Source organism: Phoxinus phoxinus (assembly GCF_949152265.1).
Source record: "Phoxinus phoxinus genome assembly, chromosome: 11".
Classification (NCBI taxonomy): domain Eukaryota; kingdom Metazoa; phylum Chordata; class Actinopteri; order Cypriniformes; family Leuciscidae; genus Phoxinus; species Phoxinus phoxinus.
In genome coordinates, this window is record NC_136886.1 from 24910710 (window position 1) to 24938337 (window position 27628).

The 27628-nt window shown below is 39.8% G+C and overlaps 1 protein-coding gene across 3 annotated transcripts; it reads left to right on the forward strand.

Moving 5' to 3' along the window:
* LOC307007465 (voltage-dependent calcium channel gamma-4 subunit-like) lies at positions 1–27482 on the forward strand. 3 transcript variants are annotated; one of them, XM_079629520.1, is made up of 7 exons: positions 64–334; positions 1279–1362; positions 1651–1791; positions 24710–24784; positions 25126–25263; positions 25426–25671; positions 27359–27482. In XM_079629520.1, exons 1-6 carry the CDS (start codon positions 109–111, stop codon positions 25653–25655), a joined length of 894 nt encoding a protein of 297 aa, XP_079485646.1. In that variant the 5' UTR covers positions 64–108; the 3' UTR covers positions 25656–25671; positions 27359–27482. The 3 variants fall into 3 exon arrangements, with proteins under 3 accessions (XP_079485644.1, XP_079485646.1, XP_079485645.1); XM_079629519.1 differs by lacking the exon at positions 27359–27482 and adding an exon at positions 25994–26453; XM_079629518.1 differs by lacking the exons at positions 24710–24784; positions 25126–25263; positions 25426–25671; positions 27359–27482 and adding an exon at positions 8934–9516 and having other exon boundaries at positions 1–334.
* The last annotated feature ends 146 nt before the right edge of the window (positions 27483–27628 follow it).

Consider the following 27628-nt stretch of genomic DNA (forward strand, 5'->3'; position numbering starts at 1 on the left):
TACTAATGTGCTCATCATGCGTGGCTGAATTTGTCCACGTAACAGAGATATGTGAAATGTACTGTGAAGTTGTCTTGATGCGCTCAGTTCAGTCTAGCCTGCGGTGTCATGGCTTGTTGTGATCGTGGAGCTCAGATTGTTTTGACGAGCCTGGGCGCGTTCGCTGCGATCAGCCTGATGGCTGTCGCTATCGGGACCGACTACTGGCTCTACTCGAGAGCACACATCTGTAACACGACCAGCAACGCAACAGAAACCCAAACCTTGCTACAGCCAAAGAAAACACGAGGAGATCTCACGCATTCTGGACTTTGGAGGATCTGCTGTATCGAAGGTACGGATGGTCAGATTTTTAAAATTATAATACTAGATATAGTTACAATACTAGATTGTTCAACTTTTTGTCATTTTAATATTTTTTCTATAACAAATTGCCCTTATGCTTTCCACTGATTTCTTGTTCAAATAATTTGAGAAACTAGGCTACTGTTAATGAAGAAATAATGTATTGAAGTAATCTGCCTGATATGACTGAACATGAACCATAGTATTCGTTCACGGATTCGATCTCACTACAACCTCTAAATATAGAAATGTTAATTCATATAATTACTCAATTTGTAATAAATTCATATAATAGCCTAGTCTACTAAAATGTATCTATTAGGCCTATTTAAAGTGCAGCTCCATAAAAAATCATAATATTTGAGTTTGGCCTTCCTCATAATTCTAGTGCTTTTTAAGAATAAATCCTTTAAAAAAAAAAACTATTCACAAATACTCTCAAAATCTTTTTTTTCTCTTTTGTGATTTAAGAGAAAACTTTTTATCTTGTGCCTTCTAGAAGCCAGAAGGCAAGACTGCACCAGAGATCCTTTTCAAACCATTGACAATTACATTCAATTTTCTACAAGATGAGATTCCGAGGAACAGTTTAATTTCACCCCCATAATATATATATATTTTTTAATGTTTTATTCTGATCTGTCTATGTCTATTCATGCGGCTTTTAAGAAAGTAATTCAGAGCATGATAAAACATGATGATGATTTAAAGACCTCAACAAGACTGTACATATGGTACAGATACATGTATATTTGCATACATTAAGGGATATTTTAGAGTAAGGTCACATAAAAGAGATAGCATGTAAAATATATTTAATATATTCTTAGTGGTGGATGAGAAGCTAATTTAAGCTTAAGAAGATTCAAGATGAAAAAAAAAAACAAGGCAGAATATTTACTTAAAATTCAGCAACACTTATGTTTGGCACAGGGATCAACAATGGGAGCTGCTACTGGATCAATCATTTTTCTGTGGATGATGACTATGACACTGAAGGTTCCGAGTACATCCTCCGTGAGTTCATTTTCTTTAAAACGTTCAAAGAACGATTCAAAATAGTATTCCACCACTTGATTCAATTTCACCAAAGACTAAATTAATATTATATATGTCATATATTGGCCATTTGTTTCAATATGACATTTCTGTTATAGTGTTGGCTAGCTGATAATGTGTTTAGGAGCTTCATATTTTTGCTTGCATTTTAGGCATATCTACAGTGAGAAGCTGGTGACACATTTCATGCTGGTGACACATTTAAAAGTCTGTTTAAACTCAGGAAGATGTCTGTGTGTGTTGCAGGATTAGTGCGGGCATCCAGTCTCTTCCCCATCCTGAGTACCATCCTGCTTCTTTTGGGGGGACTTTGTGTCGTGGTGGGCCACATTTACAGCAGCAGAAATAACATTATTCTGAGTGCAGGAATCCTATTTGTATCTGCAGGTACAACACATGCCAGTAACCTTAATATTCAGCCAGTTCTAGTGCTTCAAAAGAGAATCCCTGAGGAGTCTCCAAACACAAATAATTTTAGTAATCAGTGTATTTTAATTGAAAAAGCAGGGTTGCCATAAATACATTCAAGACATGATATAATGTTGTCATTTATTTTTGCCAAATTCATTTTAATGCATTTTTCCAATTTCATTTTCTGCATATTTTGCGATGAATGAAAATATACATATCTGTCCTGTAAAGGAAATAATTGTTTAAGTTGTGGTGTTACCCAGACATAGGGGTGGGCTTATAGACCTGATTAACCGGTAGAGATTTTGGAATATATCGTCTCTATCGTGGTTATGTTCACTTGTTCACAATGTTATGACGTTGCTGTGCCATGCAGTCACGAAAGCTTATCACTTGCATGCGTTTTTAAGCATTGCGGTTTAAAAACAAGCGTTTTTCAACCCTTCGAAGTGCAGTGAAAGACAACTCATTTCGCTATATGCGCATGCTGAGAGTGTTTCTCAGCACTGTCTGTGATGCGCGCATGAAGCTGCTGCTCACAGAGCGCGTGAAACCTGAACTGATTTTTTTCTAGTGCTTGAAAAGGTACAGGTAGTTCTATTTTATTTGTCTTAGCTCCTATTTAGTTTGTTTTTCTATATGCTTGCAATTCGTTTTTGTTCTTTTCTCACTGCTTACTTATCTTCAGTAAGCTTGAGAGTTTTTTTATACTTAGGCTAGTATTAGTTATTTGTGATATTGAAAATGGTGACAAGAATTATGAAATTTCAATTATAAAATTTTCAAAAAATGTTTTATATATATATATATATATATATATATATATATATATATATATATATATATATATATATATATATATATATATAAACTTATCTAAAGGGAAATAACTATATATGTATATATTAATTATAAAAAATTAAAAATATTAAAAAATATTAAAAAAAATTACTCTTATCGTGATATAAGATTTTGGTCATATTGCCCACCCCGGCCGGACACATATGTATGGTGAACAGATGGGAAATAAAGGTTATGCTAGGCTACTCCACATGTTTCATATCATGTTAGACTACTCCCCATGTTCTGTCTCGTACTTCCCGCTAACTTAACATAGTATGAGAAGTTTAAGTAAACCAGTTAGTTACAATACAATTATACACAATTATATAAAAAAAAAAAATTATATATGTTGCAGTGAAAAAAAACATTCTTTAAAGCAGAGTTTGTAGAAGCCGCAAGAGAGTGAGACGGAGAAAAGATTACAGATGAGCTGGTGAGAAACAATGGGGAAAATAAAAGGTGGTGACAATGGATGAAGCAGCTATGTGCCACATCTGATGCCAAAATCACCCATGCGATATTAATGAATGGCCCAAATGGATGCAACGCTTTGAGCGTTATATAACTGCGTCAGGCCTGGACAAGCAGTCACAAGAATATCTGGTTAATACATTTATGTATACCATCGGTGACAAAGCTGAAGATATCCTGAATGTTCTTCCCCTGTCCGAGGAAGAGTAACAGTAATTTACGACAGTGAAAATGGTGTTCCAACGGCATTGTGTAAGCAAATTTAACAGACGTAATCAAATGGCAGGAGAGAGAATAGAAGCTTTCATTACTGCTGTACATGCACTGGCAGAACATTGTGAGCCTTAGGAGATGAACTGATAAGGGACAGATTAGTCATTGGCATACTGGATGCAAAACAGACACAAAAGAGCATACATTGGCAAAAAAGTGGACCCAGCAATGTCAATAAAGACCTTAAATCAACTGGGTGTTGAAGATGTGGAAATATAAAGAGACACAATTGGAAAGAGTACCCTGCACGTGAAGTGGAATGCCGTAAATGCCACAAAAAGGGACATTACACGAAGCTGTGTTGGTCAGCTGGAACTGTTAATGACATCAATCAGGGAGCGAGAAAAGCATAGCATGAAAGACTTTGCTTTCATAGGAGAGGAGTTCATTAGAGACAGGGGGAACTAGTTGAACTAGTCAGATTGAATGCTCAAAATACCAAATTCAAGCTGGATGCTGTCGCAGTGGTTATTGCAATCCCAGAAAGCAGTTTTTCAGCTACCATTCATAGCAAACTCCAGCCATTCTGCAAGGTCCTGTATGGGCCCTGGAACCAGGCTCTCTATGTTCAGGGACTGTTCCAGGGAGAGTTGAACATCTAAAATAAACAAACAATTTTAAGTAGTGAAAGGACTGTTCAAAGCACTTTTGGGACTTCCCGCCATCGATGCTTTACATTTGATTACACGCTTATACTGTGCAGACTAAACCGGAAGATTTGCATGGGAATATTCTAACCGTAAAAGATTGAGCTAGTGCAAGGAGCCATATGCACTTTCATCTCCATGTAGAGTCCCACTCCCTCTGCAAGTCAAAGTAAAAGCTGAGCTGCAATGCTCGGAATCCAAGGGAGTGATACCCAAGGTCACCGAGCAGACTCCATGGTGTGCAGGGATGGTAGTTGTGCCTAAAGCTCAGGGGAACATAAGACTGTGCGGGTGCGTCAAGGGAGGCACATCTTACCAGCTAATTTCCTTGACAAAGGAAGTTTGCTTCTGACCACTTTTTATCACACCATTCGTCCAGTACAGAATTGTGTTGGCCCCAGAACACTTCCAGCGTCGCATGACATAGGTGGCTTTGCAGGAGTAGTTTGGCACAAAGGCTATATCTTGGTGTATGGGGAAAGCCTACAGCAACACAATGAGCATTTGCAGTTGCATCAAGTCCTGAGCAAAGTTGAAGAGAAATGTATAATATTGAATGCGAAATGTGTTGAGCATTTTTGTTGTACACAATGTTACCTCAGATGGAATTGCACCTGATCCTAGCAAGATGAAAGCGATACTGGATATGCCTGAGCCCATTTGGGTTAGGAAGAGTGCTGACCCAAAAACAACCGAGAATGGACTATGGAAGCCTGTGGTCTACATTTCCTGAGGGTTGTCAGAAGCAGAAAAACACTATGCTCAGATAAGAAGGAAGCTTTAGCAGCGACGTGTGCTTGTAAACGCCTTTCTTCCTGTCTGCTGGGGTTAAAGTTTACCCTTGAAATGGATCACAAGCCTCTAGTCTCTTTGCTGAGTACCAAAGTATTGGACCTACTCCTCATGTCTTAAGATTTTGTCTAAGACTGATGCTCTTTGATTATGACACACAGTAATCCATGTGCCCGGAAAAAAGCTGATCACAGCAGATGTGCTGTTGAGAGCACCTGTTAATCACACACTCTCAGAAGAGGAGATGGAGCATGAGGCAGATCTGAAGGCGTTTGTTGATTCTGTTGTGCAGAGCTTGCCAGCTACAGAAACTAGGCTTAAACAAATAGTTTGAGAAAAAAAGTGTGAGAAACTCACTGTGAGAAAATCGTTAATACTGCCAGTGTGTGGCCAGAGAAAAGTCACCTGGACAAAGAGCTGTGTCCATATTGGCAAGAGCGAGGACATTTTTCCATAGCTGGAGACAAAGGATTGACATACTAAGTTCCATGTTGCAAAAGATGGTGAAGATTCTACACGAAGACCACCAAGAGATTGTAAAATGCATGGCCAGAGCTCGTCAGTCGGTTTGGTGGCAGGGTAAGTTAGTACAAATCGTGGTGCTATGTAGTGTCTGTGCTCAACACAGGAACACATTGATTGAGCCCTTGTTGTCGATGCCCAGTAGTGTCAGACAGAGGATACTGTTAAAGGTCTGTGGAAAGGAGGAGGAGATAAGGAAAGAGCACTCCTGACATATTGGTCCACACCACTAGAGAATGGATATTCACCAGCACAGCTGCTCATGGGAAGGAAACTTTGCACTTTACCTCAGCTCCCGAAAAAGTTGTTTCAATGCTGGCCTGGAATGAGTGTGAAATAATATTGTGAACATTACAGTGTGCGTAGAAAGAATTTGTCCACTCTACTCCTGAGTGCAAGTCCATCTTTGGTATATGACAGTGTAAACAGCGCAATAACCCTTTTATTTAAAGGGTTAATTCATGTCCCGTAGACCCGTCCGTTGCATTACGATTGCAAGCAGCATCAATAATGTCAAAAATGTGATGTGCAGCCAAATTACCCGATGTGTAGCTATGCAGCACCCCCAACCTAAAACATCTTCCCACACCCCTGGCAGCAGTACTACAACAGACGTCACTCTGACCTCTGCCAGTTTTGCAGCTAAGACAAAATGTGTGGTTTCCGTTGGAGAAAATGCAGGATCTGTGGTGTCTCAGTCATCAGCCCAGAGATCTTATCTGATTGGAACGGAGGATGGAGTGATTATGAGAGACAGGGCTCATCTCCTTCCGATCCATCAGTCAGAACAAGTGCCATCATCGAATACAGAGACTGAGAGTAACGGGCAGCCCATACCTGTTGCAGAAAAAACATGTTACCCACTCAGAAAGAGTGTCACAGCCACCTAAGAGGATGAACTTGCAATTGAGGTTCTGAAATAAGGTGAAAGATAATGTGTTGAGTTATTAGAGTGCATTGCTTTATGCATAGATAGTTGAAAAGGGGGGCTTCTTTATTTAACAGGGAGATGTTCTGTAAAGAAAAATAATTTGTAGTAAAGGAGAAGTAAAGTTTATGATACTCCCCATGTTCCATCTTGTGTTTCCTATTAACATAACAATATCTATAACTGTAACAATTATATTCAGTTTAGTCTTAGTTTAATTTTCAAGGACTTTTAGTTTGCTTATCTTTTGTTACCGGTTGCATGTGTTTCTTTGTTCCCAGCAGTCATTTGTCACCATGGTTACTCATTAACCTGTTAGTCTTTGAGTCCATCATCACTGTGTATTTAGTTATTCTTCAGTTCCCATACATTGTCCAGTATTGTCATGTGGTTGTGTTTTACACGTCGTTTTGAGTTTCCTCACGGTTTGATTACCTGTGTCTCTTGGATTAATAAACATGGTTTCTATCTGAATGACTTAATTTCTGTTCTTCATCCTGGGGACTAAATGTTACAAAATACTGGACAAAAAATGTATTATGAAAAGGAGCAACTTTTATTGTAATTTTCATTCTCCTTATATCAATGAGCACAGCCACTGGAGGATTTTGTGGATGAATACCTGGTCAGGTATGTTGGGAAGAGTGAACATTAAAAATGCTCTTTTGGAGATGGCTTAACGACGAAGTGCTCCAAATAATGCTCGTAGGGAACAACAACAACTGTTCATTATTTTAATACATTGAGTACGCCCTGTGTGTGGCTGGTTCTCCACTTATTGTAGAGGAGCCCACTCCGAACCAGCTATACTAATCCCAACCCTGCCTGCCCAAAATCAAGTGGACCTCACAGAGCCGAATCCAGAGCACAGCCAGCCATTAGCCCCTAGCACGGACATTCACCGCAGACTGGGAACTCATGCCTGCCGAGATGAACAAACCAGAACCTGAGACAAGGACAGAGCCTACCATCGACCTGGAACCTGAGCCCCATTTTACTTCTGACCAGGTGTGTTAACTGGCACCACTGTGTATCGCTGTGGGACTTTTGGTGGAATATGAGGGAATGGAGGAAAACCATGACCACAATCCCTCCACTGAGGGTGAACTAAAACTGGCCTTTGTGGAATATAATCATTATGCAGATTTGGATACGGATGTTCTGCTGAATCTCCTGTCCACAGTCTTCTTTGTTGTCATCAAGGAGCATGGCCACTGGAGGAATTTTTGGATCAACTCCTGGAACTACTCCGCTAGTCTTGCCCAGTGCCAAGTTTCCTGTGTTTTCATTGTCGCTGTTGGTGCTGCCCAGCATCAAGTCTGTTTTGTCCCCCTGTATCAAGACTATTTCATCGTCATTGATCCCACCCAACCTCCCTCTACCGCCTCCACATCCTGATCCAGCCAGTCTGTCAGCCTGCCTCCGCTGGTTCCCTTCAGCCCCTCGACTTCTCTTCTAACATCATTCTGTTGTGTGGATAAGCCTTGTGTATTTCGGTCTCCAGCATCACCTCAAAAGGATCCTATGGCTCCACCTCCAGCCACCTGATCCAATCCACCTCAGTCCGCCGACCTGTCGACTCCCCATGGCTCCTCCCTCCCTTGGCTCCACCATATACCATCATCCTTACGGCTCCACCGGGTTCCTTCGTCCCTCTGGGTCTGCCTTGGTCAGATGTCACCCAGCTTGTGCCACGGACTTGCGAGCTTGGCTGCGCTTTCCCGGTGGGGGCGTTCTCTCATTTGTCACCATGGCCTCCTAATAATCCTCATATATACTGATTAGCTTCATCACTCTGTCTCCTCTCCACCAGTAAGCTGGTGTTTGGTGGGCGTACTAGCGCAATATGGTTCATGTAGGTTGTCTACAAACCGGAAGTTTGGTGGTTCAATCCCCGGTTCCACCTGACCAAGTGTCGAGGTGTCCATGAGCAAGACACCTAACCCCAGCTGCTCCCGACGAGCTGGATGGAGCCTTGCATGGCTGACACCGCAGTCGGTGTATGAATGAGTGAGTGAAAGGGTGAATGTGAGGCAATATGTAAAGCGCTTTGGTGGCCATTGGGTCTGTGAAAGCGCTATATAAATGCAGTCCATTTACCATTTACCATATTATTGGTGGTTAAGGAGATTCCCCCTTCCATATGTAAAGCGATTTGGGTACCCAGAAAAGCGTTATATAAATGTAACACATTATTATTATTATGGTTACTCATTAATTAGATCACCTGTTAGTCTTTGAGTTCCCATTCATTATCTAGTATTGCTGCGTTGTTTTGTTTTACACCCAGTGTTGTTTGAGTTTCTTCACTATTGATTACCTGTGTCTCTTGGATTAATAAGCATAATTTCTATTTGAATTACTTTGTCTATCTTGATAATGGGCTCACACTTATCATTTTGATCTCAACCTGCTTGACTAATGCTGTGCTCCATCAATTTGTCATATTTTTTTATGATATTAGTCCACTAAAATTTTACAATGATGGATTTTCAAAACTGAACATTTGTATGATTGTAGGAGTCATTATCCGAATTTGGAATTGAGAAAACATTTAGTTATAACTTGACAAGGTTATGACAATGTGGATTATCTAATTAGAAGCTTCTTCTTATCATTATTATTATTTTACCTTTCATCAGGTCTCAGCAATATCATCGGCATCATCGTTTACATCTCCAGTAATGCCGGAGACACTGGTGTCAAGAAAGGAGAAGATAAAAAAAATTTATACAGCTACGGATGGTCTTTCTACTCAGGTGTACTCTCCTTCATAGTGGCTGAGGCCATCGGTGTGTTGGCAGTAAACATCTACATTGAAAAGAACAAAGAGATTCATTTCAAGCACTTTGGGTTTACTTCCCCTCCCCCCACGCCCTCCCTCTACACTGGCATTCCAAGTTACCATTACAGACAACAACGGCCCCAGTCCTGCTCTCAATCCACAGATCCATCTAAAATCCCTGCCCCTGCCATACTTAGCCTCCCCACCTCCTCGCTGCCTTTGGGGGACATTTCAATGTATACGCTGGTGAGAGAACATCCACTCAAGGCAGGTGCTCTGGCCTCCTATTACACTGGTCTTGCACATCCTAACTTCTTGCAAGCCCACAACTGCATCCCTAAAGACGTTAAGGACAGTTTGAATCACAAGATCACTCCTGTGTAAAAATGCAGTCATGTCATGCATTTAGGATTGTATTTAGGACTGTATTTTTTTCTAAATCGCTTTTGGCTTAATTACAAATATATATATATATATATATATATATATATATATATATATATATATATATATATATATATATATATATAAGGGCAATATCGGTATGGAAATATATTTCAAAACAATAATCAGATCTCTGAACAATTAGTTCCCTTTCGTAGTCACTATGAGTTACGTCGTGACGACGAATGGGGTTTCGCTTAGAAAGCCTCTCATCTTCGTGAAATAAAATGAGCCAATGGCAAAGAAATGCCATAGGTCTGCGGAATTTGCATAGCATAACTTCCTCCCACCTCGTGGGTATATAAGGTAGTACGCTGGCAACATGCAGATATGTTTTCGCTTCAGAGCCAAGTGCATTCATTACTCCACAAGCCATTCTGAGATCATCTCTCTTCACTCTTCGAGACAAGCTACTCTACAGGTGTTGGTGTGATGGCGAATTCCAGCAAGTTTCACATTGCCTGCCGATCTGTGCAGTGGTCTGCCAGTCGTGTGTTTCTCCCTGGGCGCTTCAGCACAGCTGTTGAGTTTTATCCTCTCTAAAAGAGCAGCACGCGGCGCATCTCTTTAAAGACGGGTAGGTAGGTCTCTCGTGTAGGTCCTTTAGGGTGTCGTGGAGGGGTGAGGTGTCTAATACCCAACATCTAGCTACTGGTGTGCCTCAGGGCTCAGTGCTTGGACCACTTCTCTTCTCCATCTACATGACATCACTAGGATCTGTGATTCAGAAACATGGCTTTTCCTATCACTGCTACGCTGATGACACACAACTCTACCTCTCATTCCAGCCGGATGATCCGACGGTAGCCGCTCGCATCTCAGCCTGCCTGACAGACATTTCTGGCTGGATGAAGGACCACCACCTTCAACTAAACCTTGCGAAGACAGAGGTACTTGTAATCCCGGCTAACCCATCACTTCATCCCAACTTCACCATTCAGCTAGGCTCGTCATCCATAACAAGATCAAGATCAGCTAGGAACCTTGGAGTTGTAATTGATGACCAATTGAACTTCACAGACCACATTGCTAGCACTGCCCGGTCATGCAGATTTGCCTTGTACAACATCAGAAGGATCTGGCCCTTCCTATCAGAGCATGCTACACAACTCGTTCAGGCGCTTGTTCTATCCAGAGTGGACTATTGTAATGCTCTGCAACTGATCCAGAATGCTGGAGCTAGAGTGGTTTTCAACGAGCCGAAGAGAGCACACGTCACTCCTCTCCTCACAAAATTGCACTAGTTGCCGGTTGCTGCTCGCATCAAATTCAAGTCACTGACGTTTGTCTACAGAACAACCACTGGCACTGCTCTCTTGTACCTTAACTCATTACTTCAGACTTATGTGCCATCCAGAAACTTGCACTCAGCAATTGAGCGGCGTCTTGTGGTGCCATCTCAAACAGGCACAAAATCTCTTTCTCTGATCTTTACCATGACTGTTCCCTGCTGGTGGAATGATCTGCCTAACTCAACCAGAGCTGCTGAGTCCGTAGCCATTTTTAGAAACTGCTGAAGACGTATCTTTTTCGGCAGCACTTGATCCAGTTATACTAACACTTTCTCCTCAATTCTATATTTAAAAATGAATAAATAAATGTATTGCGTTAGATTGAACTGCGAAGGGTCGTAGCACTTACATACTGTTGTCCTACTGCTAGTTTAATTGCTTCTATTGCTCTCATTTGTAAGTCGCTTTGGATAAAAGCGTTTGCTAAATGAATAAATGTAAAGACGGCTTGCCCATGCATTTCTGGATGAGGTACACAGATTAATTCTGCTGATGGGTGTGAACGCTGCCTGGCGTATTTGGGCTCCTCGTTACGGGCAGCTCAGAGATGGGTTGCAGTTCTTTCCAGGAAGTGGTTGCAGGGCCACTCCTTCCCCCGGTGGAGGGCCGGGGGAGAACCTCTTCTTCCAAAGAACTGACTTTCCCATCTCTGAGTCCCTAGAGAGCGTGGACGGCAGTGTGCGCCGCTTACAAGCCTTGCCACTCTCGTTCCCCTCTGTCGCCAGACCCCCGTGGAACGCTGGTCCTTCCCTGGTCTCCTCTGTCAGGACGCGGCTATGACTGTGCCCCCACCCAGGACGCTACGCCTCCCACGTCGAGATTATCCCTCCAGCCAAAATGAAGTCCGGGTTCTACAGCCCCTACTTCATCGTACTAAAGAAAACCGGTGGGTTATGGCCAATCCTGGACCTGCCCATTTTGAACCGTTACTTACACAGGCTACCGTTCAAGATGCCCACTGCCAAATGCATTTCAGGTCAACTGGGAAAAGAGCATACTCTCCCACGTGAAGAGGATATTTTTTCTCGGTATGGAAATCGACTCGGTTGCCATGTGCGCGCAGCTTACGAGCGAGCGCGCAATCACTGCTGACTTTCCTGAGACAGTTTGAGGGCAACAGTGTGGTTCCACTGAAGTTGTTTCAGAGGCTCCTTGGGCATATGGCCCGCAGCAACGCCACTTAGATCGCTTCATATGAGCCCGGTTCAGCTCTGGATTCGCGATCGAGTCCCGAGGTGATCATGGCAAGTAGGCACGCTCCTAGTACCAGTTACTCCGACCTGCCATCAGACCTTCACCCCGTGGACAAACCTCAGCTTTATACGGGCCGGAGTGCCCTTAAAATGAGTTTCCAGGCATGTTGTTGTCTCAACAGATGCCTCTCCCACGTGCAATGGACATGCTGCTGCGGGCTCCTGGACAGGACCCCAGCGCCTTTGGCATGTCAATTGCCTCGAGTTGCCAGTATGTCTCACTCTGCACCGCTTCCGTCCACTGCTCAAGAACCAGCACGTACTAGTCCGGTCAGACAATACCGTGACAGCAGCGTACATCTACCGACAAGGTGGTCTACGCTCCCACCGTATGTCGCAACTCGCCCTCCACCTCCTCCTATGGAGTCAGAAGCATCTGAGGTCGCTTCGAGCCATTTATATCCCGGGAGACCTGAACTGTGCAGCCTCTTCCTGGAGAATGGAGACTCCATCCCCAGTCGGTTCAGCTGATTTGGGAACAGTTCGGGGACGTGCAGGGAGATCTGTTTGCCTCCCACGACTCTTCCCACTGCAGCCGGTTTTACTTCCTGACCGAGGGCACGTTCGGCACGGACGCACTGGCGCATAGCTGGCCGCGGGGCCTCCGCAAATATGCGTTTTCCCTCTTCTTATGCGTGAGCCTTCTTGCACAGACCCTGTGCAAGATCAGGGAGGACGAGGAGGTTGCCCACCCGGACCTGGTTCTCTGAACTAGTTCTTCTCGCGACAGCACCTCCCTGGCAAATTCCTTTCTTCCTTTCTCAGAGACGGGACACCCTATGGCACCCTCGTCTCGATCTTTGGAACCTCCACGTGTGGCTCCTGGATGGGACGAGGCAGGTTTGAGTACCCTACCACCAGCGGTGGTGGCTACCATCACTTCCACTAGAGCATCGTCCACGAGACATGCCAATGCGTTGAAGTGGAACCTCTTCATCAACTGGGACTCTTCTCACCTGGATTCCACAAAATGTCCGATCATTGTCGTGCTTTCTTTCTGCAAGAAGGGTTGGAGCAAAGGCTGTCTCCCTCCACCCTGAAAGTGTATGTTGCCGCTATCGCCGTACATCACAACGCAGTTGAAGGTAAGTCCATGGGGAGCATGAACTGGTCATCAGGTTCCTGAAAGGAGCGAGGAGACTGAATCCTCCTCACTCTCCTTTCGTTTCCTCTTGGGACCTCTCAGTGGTTTTAACTGTCCTGCAGAGTGCTCCCCTTGAGCTTCTGCAATCAGTGGAGCTTAAGTTCCTGTCAATCAAGACAGCGCTCCTGGTTTCATTGGCCTCCATCAAGAGGGTAGGGGACCTGCAGGCATTTTCAGTTGACGGAGCATGCCTGGTATTCGGGTCGGCCCGCTCTCACGTGATCCTGAGACCCTGGCCTAGATACATGCCCAAGGTTCCCACCACCCCCTTTTGAGATCAGATGGTGAACCTGCAAGCGCTGCCCCTAGAGGAGGCAGACCCAGCCGTGGCACTGCTCTGTCTAGTACGCGCCCTCTGTGCTTACGTAGCCAGAACGCAGTGTTTCAGGACCTCAGACCAGCTCTTTGTCTGTTATGGTGGGAAGCTGAAGGGAAAGGCTCTCTCCAAGCAAAGGTTGTCTCACTAGATAGTGGACGCCATTGCTTTGGCATACCAGCAGCAAGGTCGACCGTGCCCCCTTGGTGTGAAGGCTCACTCCAGCCGGACTGTGGATTCTTCTTGGGCTCTAGCGCATGGCACCTCGCTAACAGACATCTGCAGAGCTGCAGGCTGGGTGACACCTAGTCTCGCGTAGCCAGACCTTCAGACTGACGGCTGAAGGTCTGGAATTCATAGCAGCTTTCTTTGGCCAAGGCCTGCCCATAAGGCCGTTTGACCGACATGTCAAACAACCAATTACAGTTCGTTTCGATCAGCGTCACGTTTCGGGGCGTGGAAATGTCCCCACAACAACAGACCGGCGTGCAACAAGTCTCCACTAAGTGTCTCAAACAAAACTCCTGGACATCTCTTAAAGAGTCTATGCCGTGAACCTTGCATACTTTTGAGAATCCTACGTTTAGCTGATCTTGATAAATGCTCATTGTCACTCATGTAAACACAACAGTCTTTCTTCCGCAATCACACGTCTGCGCTTTGTTTCCCGGCGGACCGAAAATAAACGCGACACTCGCGCCCCCCGGATATCCGATAAAATTCAACCAATCAGATGACGACTTTGCCATTCCTGAAGTGTTTCCAGTTAAGTGTACCATATACATCAGACGTTTAGCCAACGTTCCTTGGGCGTGACGTCTGAGGCTGAGACTAGGTGACACCTAACACATTCGCTAGATTCCACAATCTCCGAGTGGAGCCAGTGTCCTCTCATGTATTCGCTTCAACCAGCCGGCACTAAGATCTGCTCAGGTGTCTTCGTTTGCTCGCCATTCCACTCCACGGACTGGATACGTGCGATATTCTCTGAGTTCAGTCTCGGCCAGCGTACTTCTTTATATACCCACGAGTTGGGGCGGAGTTACGCTATGAAAATTCCGCAGTCCCATGGCATTTCTTTGCCATTGGCATGTTTTATTTCGCCAAGATGAGAGGCTTTCTAATAGTCCAGGCGTTTTAGGAAAAAAGGGTGAACAAATTGCAACAGAATCAAACTGATTTTGTATCCTCCATATATCCTGAGTAAGGACAAAAAAAGCCCAGAAGAATCCCATTAGGGGAAAGTTCAGAAAAAGACCCAAATATATCCTATTCATACGCCTATTCATTATTTTTCTCACATGAATAGGGTAAAAAATTTAACCTTTAGATATCACCATGAAAATTACTGAGTTTATTACTTATATCAAGACAAACAAAAAATGTATTACAAGTTTTTTTAAATTGTTTGTTGACATGGTCAAGTCAAGTCAAGTCATCTTCATTTATAAAGCGCTTTTAACAATGTAGATTGTTTCAAAGCTGCTTTACAGAGATAAATGTATAATTTAAGGTAATTTGTAAAGATTGTTTTGGCTTTATAGCGGTTCTTGAATAATGTTATTTTCCAGCTTAAGTTAGTTTTGATTGATTCACTTCCGTCGAAAGGATAATTTGTTATTAAATTAGGGGCCGCTAAGACGAACCTGTGATAAACACTGATGGCCCTCACGTGCGCATCAATAATCAATTCTATAGTTATGTGCGTTTGAATATATGTGCGCATGTTTGTAATTCTCTACAAACCAAGCCTTAAACTACTTGTCCTGCCTAAATTTGATACAGAATTTTATTTTATTTTATCACTACAGGGGAGATACACGGAATTTCCAGAATGCTTTATCTGTAGAGTGGTAAAGGGATCCTCCATAGGGAGAGGCTAGTTGGCACTTCAGCACTGCGTTGTCATCGGGTCCAGGCGAAGGTCCTTCGTCAAATCTGCACACGGCCTGGATCCGGCAGGCTGCGGGAAAACCTCGGGATAAACAAAGACACTAAAATTAGCGTAGATGCCATTCTTCTTATGATGTAACGAGTACATCAGGATTTAAGGGAAGTGTTCCCAGTTCCGGCTGACCTAATCTATGCAGCCTAACATTGAGTTATAGAAATCTATAATGCATTATGGGAATGCTTGGTCAAAGAGATGTGTCTTTAATCTATGGTCAAACGGTGCATAATCTAATTACAGATGTGCTAATTTGCATAAATACCACAACAGATCTAAACATTGTGTACAGCATTTTTAAAACATTTAGAGATTCAGTCAGTCATTATTTCAAGGTCCACTCAACTGTCTCCTGTTCTTCCCTCACAGAAACAGTCCCACGGACCCAGCCCCAAACCTCATCTCTGCAATAATAATTAATAAAGGCTGTTTTAAAGAACTTCTTCCTGCCTCTATGTATTTATGCTCATGGGTAGCCTAAATGGGTTCCATTCAGACCTTAACATTTAGTATTTTACTGTTATATGTCAACAAGATTCAACAAGACATTTTCTCCTGGCTGTACCCAATGTTTAGATCTGCACCGTTTGTCCATGTTAACAAACAATTTAAAAAAACTTGTAATACATTTTTTGTTTGTCTTGATATAAGTAATCAACTCAGTAATTGTCATGGTGATATCTAAAGGTTAATTTTTTTTACCCTATTCATGTGAGAAAAATAATGAATAGGCGTATGAATAGGATATATTTGGGTCTTTTTCTGAACTTTCCACTAATGAGATTCTTCAGGGCTTTTTTTCCCTTACTCAGGACATATTGAGGATACAAAATCAGTTGAGTTTGATTCTGTTGCAATTTGTTCACGGTTGACCCCCATTTTGGCTTTAAACGCCTGGACTATAAGCGAAACCCCATTTGTCGTCACGTAACTACTCAGGGAACGAGGGTCACATACGTACCCGAGACGTTCCTTGGTCACACCAGTTGTGAATTTTCTAATTAATTTAACCAAATTCCACGCATTTTGGCACATGCAAAAAAGTATGCACAATTGTCTTCAATTTGCACAATAATTAAATACACATAGCTTGCTGAGTTGATTTAGTGAAATTGTCACACTCTTCACTCTTTTTTATCGTCTGAGCCAGCACATGCAAAATGATCCATTCAATTATAAAACATTATCAAACATACATGTATTTTCCATAAATATATATTTATGAGTATACTGAGCCAGCAAATGCAAAATGATCCATTCAATTATAAGAAATTATCAAGCATACATGTATTTTCCATAAATATATATGACATGGAATGTTTTTGGTTTATATGTAACCGATTGCTTCAAACATAAATGTGCATATTCTTTTTTTTTTGTACTACTGTATTGACTTTTCCCCGTAAATGTTTAAAAAGCAATAGCCTACATATCGGACAGTCAGTGTCAAAAAAGAAGTAGGCCAAAATTTGCATTTGTATATAACAAACATTCCCAATGTTATCTACTATCTAAACACTTAGACCAGTAAGGCTAACGTGAATAATAAAAATATTTTGTTTTTGAAAACTTTCAACTAATGAAAAGTTGTGATATTCAATAAAACCATTGTGACAATTACACAACAGTTTAGAGAATGTTAAGATGAATGTTGAGACTTAAAACAAAGTGTAACCAAGACTGTTTAAGAAATGCCAAAGCAATTAAGATAAAATGTAATATAGAATGTATTACATGACAGACTTGAGGCAATTTTGTTTTAGCATTTCGAATGAGCCATTTGCATCTATTTAAAAAGCCAAACAAAAACAGTAACAATACTGCTATAATGGATTGAAATTTTGCTTTGGGTTTTTGTAAGTGGTGTATGCTACCTTCCTGCAAAGTTCAGTTCCAATCCTGTTGGTTAAAAGGTGCCAATGAATGACATCTAGAACCCCACCCCTTTGACTTAAAACTTGACTTAAGACTTAAAACCCATGTTTAAAATATGGATGCTTTTATAAGTAGAAACTATTGTTTATCACTTGTCCATCATTCCCAATGCCTAATTTAAATTTCTGTCATAATGAAAAAATAAATCCTTAGGGAAATAATCTTTGTCACATATGGTTAACTTGTTCATTTGTTTCCTAAAGTGTCATGGATGACTTGCACAATGTCCCTTGTTGCTGAAAAGTTAACTGTTAAGCATTTATCTCATGTTCAAGCAAAACTACTAAACTACTACATCTACATAAGGAAATACTCCCATTGAGGATTATGTAGAGGAGTATTGTGGATTGTTCTACCAGTTGGGATTTAATGATGTGGCGTTAAAAGACAGTGTTCAGAATGGCTTAAACGACTTGTCGAACTACCTGATGCCTGAGAGCGATGCTCCAGCTCTAGCCGAGTATTGACTATGCCCCGTTGCGTGGTTCCTCATTTACTGTGGGAATTGTGGATGAGGGACTTTGCAATTCCACAGTACCCATCACACCAGAATCTTCTTAAGTCAAGGCATGCCACCCCAGAGTCTTCTCACGTCAAGGACTCGACACCAGATTACAGAGTCTGGTGGTCCCAGTGGTCCTTCCCTTGACTTTGGTTCTTCTGGTGATAGCCACTGCCATCTTAAGCCCAAGGAGGCCGTCCATGCCTCTTCTATTACGGCCATGGAAGCCACCTGACCCTACAACGTCTCGCCCTCTGCTTCACGATCCAGGTCCGCCACCATGCCACTTCATTGTTCGTTTAGAATAGTTCAAGTTTGTTCTTAGTCAAAATAATTTAATACATAAAGTGTGTGATGTATGTTAGTTTATTGGCATGAACTGTTATAGGAGGATTTGCTTGCTGGATAGTAAAGCAGAAATATGTGTTAGAAATATGCTGCAGAATTTTTGGTGTTGTTGGTTTGTTTTAAGTGTTATCGCAATGTATGTGCTTATACATCACATTCATCTTTGTATGATTTAAAAAAAGAGAATGCAACATAGAAGTTGTTATTTGTTATTTAACATGTTATTTTTCAACACACAATGTCCACTACTTTGAATACAATTTGGTTTTATATCCGTATATGGTACTAAATGGCACTACATGGTCTGATACAGCTACTTTGCCACAGTACCACAACAGTAACCTCAATAATCCCAGAAATATCTACTTCTATTCTCCACAGGTTTTCTGTTATTTTCTATCATAAAGGCCTAAAAACATAATAGGCTAATACTGCCCGTTTCCTGCAAATGCAGAATGTTCCCCAAATGTTATTGTATTGGTTTAATTTGGTTTAGTTTTTTTGTGAACCATTTTTTAAGGTCCCAAGAACATCTCCATCTCCACTCTTTCCCTATGTCCAAATATGCCTACCTCATAAAAAAAGAACAGAATGTGAGCTGAGTAGCATGTCTGAGTTAGTATTCATAAAACAGTAGATGAAATTTACCCTGGTTCAAACTGCCTTTAGAATGCGTCTGGTCAATTTAATGGATATTTATCACAGTTTTTCTGTTTGGTATAAAGGACAGAATTAATTAATCAGTTGTCTATACATTTAAAAGATACTTCAGTGATCACTTTAATAAAATTTGTTAACAGTTTATACATTTAGTCGATCTTGTCTCTCACGTTCTATTCAATTCAATTTACACCTAATGCTTAATTCTGCTTGTCATGGAATAGACACGCCCTAGTTATTGCACATGGTATCTGATTATCAACAGCCAGACATTAGGCTCACAGCACACATTTATAGATGCCCAACGTATCCCCCACAGACCTCTTGTGAGACAAGCCAGTTTGGTCATCAACTTTCCTGACGAGCCTCAACAGCTGCGACTTGAGTCTGGCCTCAGCATAAATACTAGGGCACTGCCATTTAGCCTCTTTTATCCATGCACAAGCACAGTTCTGCACTGAGCCTCTAAGAAACAAGTCTCTGTTATACACTGTCCAGATATTCAGTGATTACTTCACTGAAAGAATTGTTCTCGTGTCATTTTTCATTTTATTTGTCTATTAGCATTGGATACTGGACAAAATGAAGAAGGAAACCAAGACAAAAATCTTGTTTTTTGTAATATTGGTGGGCTCAGTGTCCATGTTAACAGCGGTGGTGACAGACCACTGGGCTGTGTTGAGTCCTCGAGTGGAGAACGTAAACACAACATGTGAGGCAGCCCACTTCGGCCTTTGGAGACTTTGTAAGAAATACATCTATATTGAGGATGAGGAATTTGTTGGTAAAAGCTGTGGACCTATCAGCTTACCGGGGGGTAAGTGACAAAGTGAGAAATGTTGATCAGATAAACAGGCCTCTCTGAATCTCTGGCTTAATATCCTATAGTCTCTGCATAATGATTGTTAATAGTTAAAAAACTAAATTCTTTGTATTCACTAAATGAGGTGAAAATTGATAAATATTTTATTTTAAAGCATGGAAGCTAGTGAAAGTAAATATCGATGCTTTTTAAATCAACACGTCTTCGGAGGTTAAATGTTGGAGAGCATTTCTTAAATTTTGTTTTACTCCTGAACATAGTATATGTGCAGGATTTAAGGTAAATTGCTTCAAGCTCAATTTTCCATCATCAAAACTCAGTCACAGTTAAGTAATGATGTCTGTCTCTAATTAGATCAGGCAATTAGTTCTTTTTTAAACTATCTGGTTATTTTATTTATTTTTATTTTACAACACAGTGTAAGCAGTTTTGTAACCAAAGCATATATATATATAGTTAAATACTTAAATTATTTGTATTAATTACCTAATAAGGATCTGTTTTAGATATGATAACGTAACAATGTTTGTTAATGTTATTAATGAAAATGATTAACTAATTAGGCTATTTACTGATTTACTGTTATGCAATAATTATACAGGATTTATGGGATCTGCACAGGATTAGGGTTGACATGCGGGGTCTGCACAGGATTAAGGTTGTTACTCATTATCTTAAAAAATGTTGCTCTAAAGGTCTGTGTTTTACATGGTTGAAAATTGTTTTGTTGACAAACATCAATTGATTTTTTTACATACAATTATTTTATTTATTTATTTAACAAAATGAATTTAATTTTTTTAAATATAAAATAATGTATGAAAAGGCACAGATATCCATTTCCGTAGCATATGGAAAGACAGTTGGGTACAATGGGGCAAAAGGCACACCTTAAGAAAATTGTGCTTTTCACTATTTCCATATATGATTGCAGAAAAAAATATGAATGTTTTTATTGAAAATTGATGGAGCAACAGATTTTGCGAAAAAATAAATCAGAAAAGTGTTTTGTTTGTTTAAAAATCGTATAAATGTATGAGGTGTAATTTAGGTCTTTTACCCCACACACTGGGTTCAAACAGTCACTTTAGCAAAGTTTGTAAAATTTTCTGTTTATTTATATTTATAGATAAAATAATTCCTTTTTGTTCAATAAATGTTCATTTTAAAAATACAGAAACAAAGTTATTTAAAAAAAAGTAAAGATTCTGCAATATTGAATGAGATCCCACAATACATTAATATAGCTTTACAGTAGTAATAAATAAATAAATTGGATATTTTATTGCATAATATTATTAATATCATATTTTTAAACATGATGGTTTTATTATAAACTTGATATTTAATATTTACCATCTGAATCTAACTATGTCATGTCAACAAATGGAAAAGTCAGCTAGCTATTTTGTTATCATGTTAATTATTGTGCCTTAACACAAAATTAACAGCAGGGGCGGCTTTTTAAAAAAAAAATTGCGATTCTCATTTGCTTAAATCTACAACATTTTAAAGAACGTTAAATATTAGATCAATTTAGCATCCAATCAACTTTGCCCTGCTGCCGGCAATCGCATCAAGGATTTCCACAAGCATCTTGAAAAGCGGATGTTTCGGAAAGTCCTGCGGCATGTTTTTGTGCCATCTAGTGGTTTAGAGGAGAATAAAATCAAATGCGCCTTTTACCCCGGTGTACCCTACTGTTTAAAAAAACACCTTAAATAATTGAGTTTGTTAAAAAAAAAGTGTTCCTAGAGAGTTCCGAGCTTTAATCTAGGCAAAGGGTGACTACTTTGAAGATGCTAAAATATAGATTTAGAAATTTAGATATAGAAATATAGAAGATACAATTTCTTTATTTAAAGTTACACTGTCTTAATTTTTAGGTTGATTCTTAGCAAAAACCACTTTGTTTTTTCAAAATTATATGTGCTTATTAATGTATAATTACTTCTACCAACCAATCAAGTATTCTCGTAAGCATAGAATCTGCCATTTATAATACATATGGTGAGCTGCTCGAATGGCGGAAGCCATATTGCGCATCCATCTTGAAAATACATTAGCCAAAGAGGGACATACCTGGAAATTCAAGCTTTGCCTTTCGCGTTTTTACACTCAGTGGCACCGTGACGAATGCGAGGGGGAGATTACTCGCGACTGCCGGCAGATTTGAAATAATACGGCCACCGTAGGAGTTAAAACGCCCTCGGAATGGGAGGGGCTAGAAAGTAATATTCAGTTGGTAGTCATATACGATTTCACCGCTAGATGGGAGTAATTTCTACACAGTGTAGCTTTAACAATTGTTGTTTCAACATCATTCCCATAACTCCATGTGTTATTGTAATTTTTGATTGAGTGTTTACATTGTTCACAAAAATTGGTGTAAATAGAAGGGAAAAAGAGACATGCCATCCTCCAGTCACACATTATACTTGACACACTTGACACCAGCCTACATTTCAAGCTATATTTGGCGACTAATCATTTTAATCGAAAGGTGTGAATAATTGTGTCTAAACTCCCTTCCTCCTTCCAAAAATGCATATCCACTGTAATTATAAAACCAAGAGATAATCAGAGGTTTTTAGAGTGTCTTCAAAGAGAGAGTTCTATATCCATCTATCCCTTAGTCAGGCCCATGGCTTGTCTGCAAATCTACTGGGAATTCCCTGTCTGTGGAGCTTGTTTTAAGTGCTATGACAGCTCTTGCATGGAGATCACTGCTAAGCACAATGACAGGATGTACCTAACAGGTGTGGACTATTTGTGTCTTTGAACATGAAAGACAAGAAGTGACAATGCCATGCCCTATAGCTATAATACCATAACATATTTTAACAAAAAATAAAAATAATGGTGCCTTTTTTGGGGACCCTATCCCTAAATCTCACCTCTACACCTACCCCTAACCCTATAATCATATTCACCTGCTGATTTGTAAAAGTATCCTCAAAGGTCCATGTTCACAATATAAGCTGCATGCCGTCGATATGTCAGCTTGTTCAGTCAACATGAGGATACCACATCCAATTAGGCCCATAAGCCTTTAATTACCAGATAGGCACTTTATTTTCACTTTTCTTAAATTTTACTTAAAATAAATGCTTCTCCGAGCTGATATGTGATGGGAAAAGGAAGAAAGTATGAGAAAGGTTGATTCGAACTTGCATCGGTCATGTAAAAAGCTTTGTCCACTATCTTTACTCTTTCCCTGTTACAAGACAGGTTTGTTTTGCGATTTAATTTAATTTATTTTATGCAACGGGAAAAGGGAGAAACAAAGAGATTGGAATAAGGTGGATTTGAACATGTTTCAGTCTTGTCAAACTATCCTTACTGCTCACTGCTTCAGTTTCTTTTGCAATTTTATTGCCTAAACCTGAAAATGATGGGTGGATGTAGTGCAAATATCTTTTGTCAACAAGGCTAATTTGTGTAAATAGACATTCTGAACAATTATTTTGACCCCAAACTCTGCTTGATTTCAAATCCATTAAAGACATGTTACCAAATGATACAAAATTGGTCAAAAAAAGTCAATAAAATAAGGTTGAATTTAACCAATTGATTGTTTTTAACACATGACAAAACATACCCAGCTGTGTGAGTACGTGTGTGACTGGTCTTGTAAATGCAGTCAGTAAAATCTATAATTAGGCTGTGTAAATAGTCAGCTGTCCCAAGATGGGAGACACTTTTAATTTGAGAGTGGTACAATTCCATTTCTGTGACTGACGGTCACATCTGAGAGAACAGTATACCTATTGGCCAAATAATACCCCTAAATCCCACTGTGGCCCATTTCATTAACATTATTAAAACTTATGTGACAATAATAAGAACACTCTACCACACACTATTGACTTTACTCTTTTTCTTTTTTTCTTTTTTTTTTATTATTCAGAGCGAACAATGCGTTTCGCATATAGCGTCCTCAGGTTCACTCCTTGGTGTGCATGGACCTTGGGTTGAATTGGAATTATTCAAACTTATGTTAACAGTCACATGTTTTTGAGAACATATCAAGATTTTGCTGATCTTTGTCTCTGTAGTATAAGTAAATACACATAAAAAATACATGACTTGTGTGTTCTTCCTCCCCCTCTTTACCTAAGCTGATTCTAATTGTAAACCAGTTAAAAAAAAATTAAGTACAAAAATTGTGCTTTTATTTAAACATGAGAGCGTTTGGTGTCACTAACAACAAACATGGTAAGACATGGCATTATACAGTCCATTACTTTTTTTTATATAGATCCATGACAGTTTTAGGGAGTATGTAATGAATAATGAGACTGCAACTTGGTAGTATCATCTTTGCTCTGTCATATTAAAAACTATAGACATAAATTATCTTGGACAGTTATGCTCCTGAGAGGTAGTTTTTAGCCACTCAACTTCATTCCCAGACATTGCATGAATACAAGCACATGATTCATTTAATACTGCTTGTATATTTGGCACTCAATGAAAGGGTCAACATGCAACTCAGAACTATAGCAATGCAGTTGTGAAACCAGACCTCATCAGTCATTTCTGTAAATAAAACAATGCAATTCCATGGTAAACAACACCAGGTTGCATTTTTTTAAAATAGTGATTCAAGATACCGTGATCCTAATGATACATTAGGCAGAAGCTAAGATTTAATTTAGACAGTCTTGTCATACTAGCAGCCTCATGGAGCCAACTCTGTGTCGTTTACAGTTGTCAAAATAACTCAACATATATATTTAGCTGCTTGTGAAATTACGTGGGGTGTAAAAAAACACTTTGCAGTGTTTAAGGCTTAAGGCTTAAGGCAACTCACAAGAATTCTTGTGAGGGTATGAATAAACTCAGTCTTATAATACACATATCATCAATAGCCAGCAACAGGAAAATACATTTCCCCTTGAACATTCTTATGGGGTTTCATTCAAATGTATAATTTAAATTAAAAAATTGTTTTCCCCCCCTCAGAAATCAACTGCTCTTACTTCAGACACTTCACACCAGGGGAAGATTCAGAAATATTTGAAGTTAAAACTCAGAGAGGTAAGTTCAATCAAATCAATTCAAGCCTGGACTGACTTTATACTGTATTGGTTGGAGAATGCTTTTGTGCACCATTATTTTCTTCTGCAGCATGTAGCCTACCAACAAGCAATGGAAGGGACATACAGTATAATGAAGGATGAAATAAGAGTGGACATAGTGGACAGTTACCCTGTTTTTGGAGGAAATACCAGAGTGTGCAGAGTATAGAAACAGTTTATAGAGGCGTCTAGGGAAATAGTTCTGAAGCATGAGTCATATCATATTTGAAAGTCATTGACATTTGATTCACTGTCATACTTTAAAATAGACATGTAGCTCTTTCTGATTTCTCTACTCAGAATACAACATCTCAGCGGCAGCCATAGCCCTCTTCAGTCTCCTCTTCATGATTCTGGGCACATTGTGTGTGTTGGGTTCCCTCAGAAAGGGAAAGGACTATCTGTACAAGCCTGCTGGCATGTTTTTTGCTTTTGCTGGTAAGATGGAGCATCTAATCACAGCTTCATTTGCCTTACCTGAAACAAAACTATAGCCAGATAGATAAACATACATTTTCTTGATTCCACAACTTTTTTTTACATTCGTGGAAAAGCTATAGAGAAATCTTTAATAATATCTTTTCATATCTTTGTACTCAGGTCTGTGTGCCATCATCTCAGTAGAGGTAATGCGGCAGTCAGTTAAAAGGATGATAGAAAGCGAGGAAACTATCTGGATCGAGTATTACTATTCTTGGTCTTTTGCTTGTGCGTGCACGGGTTTTGTCCTGCTCCTCCTCAGTGGAATTGGTCTATTGCTCGTCTCCATGCCACAGATACCAAGAAATCCATGGGAAACCTGCACAGACGCTGAGCCTGAACAGATGTAGAGCAATAACACAGCAGGTAAACCATTGACTCAGAATATACCTAGACCTCTTTGATACAAAGTGAGAGCTTGACAAGCAGAGGTCATTAAATTAGCTCAGAAACTCCCCCCGCCCCCCTGCAAACTGGCACTGAACAATATAGGTGTGTAAGACCAAAATCATACCAGCAAGTAGCCAAGCTTTTCAATCTTTATATTATTAATTTCTATATACGTAACATTTCAACATCATAAAGTGTAAAATCTTTAAATGTAATATGAAGAGTGCAGCTGTCTTTATGAAACTGGAATTTTTGTGTAACAATTCTGTACATCAACTTTCCCTGTATGTCTGTTTAGGGCACTGGAATGGTTTAAATGCAGAAGGGTTGGAGAACAATTGTGATTGTAAGGACTGAAGTGTTTATTAACACCTGGTTAACATATACGAAAGATGATGTATTTGGAAATTTTCAGATGGGGAGTACTAAGAAAATAATACATCTCAATATTCAGTGGTGTTATGCCACAAAATGTTGCTCCAGAAAGCATTATTCACATCCTGTAAATAGGTTTAGGATGTGTTTTTTTTTCCAGATGTGAATGCTGCTTTAGTTTTGTGTAAATCTCTCTCTCTCTCTCTCTCTATATATATATATTAAAAAAATTGAATAAAAAATGAATAATAATTTTAACAATAAATCTCTTTTGCCTTGTGTAAAGTGTTGCTCTCAACTGCCCTGATCAGAATGTAAATGTTTGGTCTGCTGTGCTTCCTGAATGATTGGCCAGACATTTTGAAATATTGTCAGATCTTGCAGGTGCAAAGAAAAATAGCATCAAATCACCATTATGTGAAGGAGTAAAATTACTCTTAGACTTTCCAAGTCTACAGCTTCCTGAAATGCACTCACAAACTGTGTTTACATGTTTGAAATGGATAGGTGTTCGGATAGATTGTGTACAATTTGTTTCAAATTTCAAATTTGCTCAGTATTTTTGCTGATTATAAATTCCGCTCTACTTTATAATTAGCAACAATAGTTTCAATAGTTTTCATTCTCAGCAGGTTTTCTTCAGGATCCTTTCAGGAATTGTGGTTATTCTGTGGTCTGCACAAACTCTGTTAATCTATGTTTTAAACTGAAGTTAAGCACCGCAACATTTTTTGGGTGTTGATCCAGAGGTTGAGATAAATCACTGATTTATATATATATATACAAATTGTTGTCTACAAATTTTAATTCAGAAGGACTTGTGACATTAATTTAAATTTTACAGAACATTCTAATTTGCTCAGTGGGCTTAAGTCTTATTAGGTCTTATTATAAAGTTGGCTGCTGGATTCTGAATGTGGGGATCACTGTCACAGTCACACTGCAAAAACAAACACCAATGTGGTGAGCCATAGCCTTGTGGGCAGCGCTCCAACATCTAGTAATACATCCCTTTGGGTAACCCAAGTTCAAGTCACTGATTCTTGATCATGTTCCCCTCTCTCCTCTCCTCTCACTTCATGTCATATCTATAATTAAGACCAACAGCATAAAAATTAACAATAAAAAACAATCACTGGATGAACATACTGACCCAACAAAAACGTTTTCTTCTGTGTGTAGTGGCAGTTAAAAGTCTTCAAAAGTAATTTACTGAGGCAAATACTTAAAAATGCAATGTCACCGTGAATACTTTGTATTTATTTATTTTGATGTTGTTTGCATGCAGAACAAGAGGCCATGGATATTTGGATCGTGTTATGCTACCCAACAGAATGTATTTCTGATATTACACCCCTATGCCATGTATTTCTAATAAAAAGAAGGCTAACTCCTGTGTTCATGCTAAAATTTATTTTGCCTGTTATTGTGTGATTCATTAAAAAATGGCCTAAAAAAGATTTAGAGTCACAGCATTGATTTCATTAACACCATGCACCAGAGGTTTTGATTTTCAGGTTTTCTCATTATTTTTTAATATTTATATACCACTGTATAA